This window comes from Primulina huaijiensis, unplaced genomic scaffold (genome assembly GCF_012295235.1).
Source record: "Primulina huaijiensis isolate GDHJ02 unplaced genomic scaffold, ASM1229523v2 scaffold43333, whole genome shotgun sequence".
NCBI classification, from domain to species: Eukaryota; Viridiplantae; Streptophyta; class Magnoliopsida; order Lamiales; family Gesneriaceae; genus Primulina; species Primulina huaijiensis.
This window is the reverse complement of record NW_027360482.1, coordinates 146,125-150,826: the sequence shown is the minus strand read 5'-3', so window position 1 is coordinate 150,826 and position 4,702 is coordinate 146,125. Positions and strand designations below refer to the sequence as shown.

Sequence of the window (4,702 nt, the reverse complement as noted above, 5' to 3'; positions counted from 1 at the left end):
TATACTAGTTGAACAATGCATAGAAATATTACAGAGAATGAATGGGTTATCTTTCATTTCAGTCAATGATCTTTGGTTGCATCAAAACGAGATCCCATGGTCATCATCACCTTAAACTCCTCGAAACTGATCTCCCCATTCCCATCTGAATCCACCCCGCTGATCATCTTCCTGCATTCCGCCAATCCGCATTCTTCACCCAGGCTCATCAGCACATCCTGCAGCTCCTCCGCTGAAATCGATCCGTTCTTATCGATATCGAACACCCGGAATGCGTCCCTCAGATTCTCCAATATCTCGTCATGATCGATGTCCTTGGTGTTCAACTCGATGAATTCATGCAAATTGATGAACCCGTCCCCGTCCGAATCCACCTCGCGGATCATGCTGTCCAGTTCCACCTCCGTGGCGGCATTCCCCAGGCTGCTCATTATGGACCCCAGCTCCGACGCGGAGATCTTGCCGTCTCCATTCACGTCGAATTTCTTGAAAACTTGCTCCAACTCCTCCTCGATCCTTGCGCGGGAATTCAGAGACGATGATCTCGAGTTTATGGGTTCGACTTTCACCGACGTCAGTGGCAGCCCGTCTACTCCTTCCCCGCCGCCGCGGCGTTGTTTCTTCTTCCGGTTGAACAATGATTTAAATCCCATGATCAGAATAGAACAAATTAAGCAAAGCAACAAAAGATGGGAGAAAGAAACAATTTGAGGTGGAATGGAGAGATCTGAGAGAATCTGTATAAATGATCGTTTATTTTTTTTGAATTTATATATATATATTTTGTGGTGAACCCATGTCGTGCGGATTCAGGAGAGATTCTGAATTTCACCCTCGTATGGACGTAGATTCATAATACAGGATCAAGAACATCTATTATTGTTGGTGGTTCAAATCTATCGGATCGGAATTATACGAATTATCAAATATTATGCAATGAATATATATATTTCTGATCGATATATTCTACTTTCACATATAGTTTGGGGTTCATTACTTCAATTTCAACATTTTAAAATTTGACATCCAATGCGTATTTAAAATTACAAATCCATTTGAATACTTAGCCAAATCTCGCTAATTATTTTAACTTCAACTTTATATTTGATATAAAACCACAACATATTTTATCCTTGTGTGTCTACCTTCAAGATTCCAGTTATATGAATTTGGAGAAAAAGGTGTCTCGAAAGTGAACCTGAAGATACATGTTCCACTAGACCACATACAAGGATTCCTCCAACAAAAATATCAAAAAATCCTCTTTACGAAGTTCTCTTCGAAGCCTCCTTCCCAAGGATTGCTTTCCAAACCAAAGGTAAGAAAGGTCCTTTCTTTTCCAAATACTCCTCAACTGCTTTCTCTTCAACGGAAAAACCCTTCTCCTTCATTGCTTGGATCACGTTTCCAGCCGCTTCCAGGCCCTTTTCCCCACAATACTCGTCCACCAAACCAATATAAGTAGCCAAATTCGGCGAATGTCCAGCCTCCAACATTTCAATGCAAATACTGAATGCATCCTCCAGCCTCTTCCCTCTACATAGAGCCCGAATCAAGAGCCCGTAGCTATGTGCATTTGGAACCACATCATTACTCTGCATTTTCTTGAAAATTCGCACTGCATCCTCAAAATTGCATGCTTTGCAGAAGCCCTCAACCACAGCAGTGTATACAACCACTTCTGGCATCGAACCGTTCTCGCGGATTAATCCGAATAGCTTCATTGCCTCTTGCTCCAACCCATCTTTACACAAACCATCAAGCATGGCTACTGCATTCGGGATCAACCTCGTCTTCTTCATATTCTTGAATATCACATCCGCACCATGCGGAGGCCACAGCGGCTCAGCATTTTCTGATGGCTTACTTATGCCATTAGCATAATCAAGTTTTGTATCTCCGGAGTTGAGATCAAGGCCAAGTTTAAATCTTTCCACAAAATCGTCATCATCTATGCCCTCACGTGAATTTAGATTCTTATTTTCATTTCCAAGATTGGATTTTGGAAATTTAGGGTTTTTAGGTAAAGATTGCCTTCTTAAAGATCTGTTTGGAATGGGTTCTGGAGGGTAATCTGAATTCCTTCCGTCGCCAGTGGAGGCGAATAAACGTAGGTGCTGCAACAGGCGAGCAGAGGGAAGTGATTTACAACAGCAGAATATTTTAATCTGACGCAGAGCAGACATGGTATGGAGAATCCTGTCAAAAATCCAAATACCGTTGCTCAGTAATACAAACCAGATGAAGAAAATCAACAAATACAAGCAGTTGGAGATAAGTTCAACGAGAAGAACTGAATTTTTTTCACAAGCTACACATAAAGATCGATTTTTCTCCTCATTTGAGAAACGACTATCTTCTTGATATTGTTTAGTCCACAGATGTTAGAGGGGCATGCCACACTTAGGCGTGTGGTACCGTATAATGTATGGCCAATCATCTGTCTTATACAAGTTAAACATCTGACAGATCATTTACTGTGATCTAAATATTTGAACAAGATCAATTTACACACCATCCATCTCGTACTTAACAAATATCCATTAATAAGAATGACTATTGCCTACGATTCACCTTAATTCATCATTCTTGAAACCCTTTCAACTTCACCAAAACAAAGTCTTAGCTTGATTAATTGAAATTTGCTTCACCTTGAACCTGGACACCAATTTTCTGGGATTATGGTTGTTTCTGCACTGCAAGAAACCTATTTGGCCATGGATCGACAAAGCTCATATATCAAGCGTACTTGCCCGCATAATCCTTTTATCGAACAATTACAGTACCAAACGATGCTTCCTAAACTCAACCACGCAACAAATTGTAGAAAAACAAAGTAAAACACCTCCCTTCAGCCCAGTCCAACTGTAACTTGTACACGACAAATCTTCATTTCAATGCAATAACAAATCATGAAATCAAAGTCTGAGAGGAAAGAAACTAATTACCCTATAAAGAGGTTATTTTTACCTTAAAGTACGTTGGTTGAAGCAAGTGCTGAAGCAGGACGTTTGAGAGTTGGACGAGGAAAAAGAAAATAAAAGAAATAATATATTTTTAAATTTAAGAATCGAAGAAACATGAATAAATAAATAAATATTTTGGAGGGAAATATTTTTGATCATGGACGTAAACTTGATTTTTTTTTCTATTTTTGGTTGGAAAATATTTAGAATAGCAAAAACTTGTGTGAGACGGTTTCATATGTCGTATTTTGTGAGACATATTTTTTATTTGAGTCATCCGTGAAAAGTATTACTTTTTATGTTAAGAGTATTATTTTTTATTGTGAATATCGGTAGGCTTGATCTGTCTCATAGATAAAGATTCGTGAGACCGTCTTACAACAGACTTACTCATTTTGAAAGATGGAAAAAAAATCCCTCATTTCATCTATTTTCCTTTCATTAATAAAATTTTCAAAAACACGTTTTTTACTTTTTCCTTCCGAATCTTATCTTTTCTTTCCTTTTATTTACTTCAAACAAAGCCTTAAATTCTGAGGTCCATGGGGGAAAGAGACGTATATGGGCCTGAACCAAAGTGGGAGCTAGAGCCTAGAGATACGGTTCTACATGGGTCTCGGTGGAGCCCAAATCAATTTATTTGAAAATGACCCGAATGGTTGCCGAAATCGAAACTGAATTATTTAAACTAACGGTGAATCTCGAAATTAATCAAACTAATTAAATTAAAGTACTTCAATTTTCCTATTGAACAATGATATAAGAAAGTGATTGAAAATTGAAAGTTAAATTTTTTTTTATTTGAGAATATAAGTATGATATTGTTCAGACTACAAAGATTTAATATAACTACCCGAACTATTGACGGGACTGAAGCGTGGACCCGAGACTTGCTTATCTCGGCCATAGATGGTACAAAAAAACAATTAAATCTACCTAAATAGTTAGGAAAACTACTGACAATCAGCGATAACATGAGACCAACGAACCTCAACCTTAATCATTACGTCAAAAATTGATCGGCAAAATTGAAAGTAAAGCTGTCATAATATACAAAGTAAAAAAGAATCTTTCTTTGATTATGTTGATCTTTTGATACTGCATAGGTAAGATTGTTGAAAAATATGAATCTTTTGAATTTATGAATGCCTTATCTCCAATTTAATATCCTGAAACGTACAACTCCCACCCACGTACCCCATATTCTTTTTATATATATATGTATAAATGTAAGATACATACAAGATCGTGGGGAATATATCCATTTTTTTACTACTTGAGATATCACCACTCTTCATTTCTCAAGATGAAGTTTCCCAAGAATTTCACCATGATAATGAATGTTGCTGTTTTCCTGCTAATTAATGCTTCTGCTCATCAATGGTCAATCTTCATTACGACGATTAAATTAAGAACTTGAGTATCTATTTTATGTTGTTATATTATATGGAATAAATTGATTTTGCATGCAGAAACAAAGGTGGTGATTGAGTGACGAGGAGGCAGTGGAAAAAGAACGTATGTCTGTACAGGAGCAGAAGATTCTGGGGACTATGCTTTAGGACTGTGATTGTCCTATGACCTTCGAAATGTGGACACATGATTGATTATATATCTCACATTTTAAATATAATGAATTTATATTTGCTACAATAATCACACCCCGGAAGATGTTTCACACTGTTTTTTAAACCCATTTTCTAAAAGATTTACCAATGAAAAGCATATGCTATATA

General features: G+C 37.3%; 2 protein-coding genes across 5 annotated transcripts; both read right to left on the bottom strand.

Annotated features, from left to right (window-relative positions):
- Window positions 1-724, bottom strand: LOC140970052 (probable calcium-binding protein CML25). The gene has a single exon (XM_073431615.1). It carries the CDS (start codon window positions 651-653, stop codon window positions 63-65), a length of 591 nt encoding a protein of 196 aa, XP_073287716.1. The 5' UTR covers window positions 654-724; the 3' UTR covers window positions 1-62.
- Window positions 725-1,070: 346 nt separating this feature from the next.
- LOC140970050 (uncharacterized) lies at window positions 1,071-3,042 on the bottom strand. 4 transcript variants are annotated; one of them, XM_073431611.1, is made up of 2 exons: window positions 2,971-3,042; window positions 1,071-2,199 (listed from the first exon to the last, which is right to left on the bottom strand). In XM_073431611.1, the coding sequence occupies exon 2, from the start codon at window positions 2,184-2,186 to the stop codon at window positions 1,266-1,268; it is 921 nt and encodes a 306-aa protein (XP_073287712.1). In that variant the 5' UTR covers window positions 2,187-2,199; window positions 2,971-3,042; the 3' UTR covers window positions 1,071-1,265. The 4 variants fall into 4 exon arrangements, with proteins under 4 accessions (XP_073287712.1, XP_073287713.1, XP_073287710.1 ...); XM_073431612.1 differs by lacking the exon at window positions 2,971-3,042 and adding an exon at window positions 2,949-2,961; XM_073431609.1 differs by lacking the exon at window positions 2,971-3,042 and adding an exon at window positions 2,575-2,942.
- Between the last annotated feature and the right edge of the window lie 1,660 nt (window positions 3,043-4,702).

What these genes read in the sequence shown, in the direction of transcription:
- LOC140970052 (XM_073431615.1), bottom strand. Translation starts at nt 653, where the DNA reads ATGGGATTTAAATCATTGTTCAACCGGAAGAAGAAACAACGCCGCGGC.
- LOC140970050 (XM_073431611.1), bottom strand. Translation starts at nt 2,186, where the DNA reads ATGTCTGCTCTGCGTCAGATTAAAATATTCTGCTGTTGTAAATCACTT.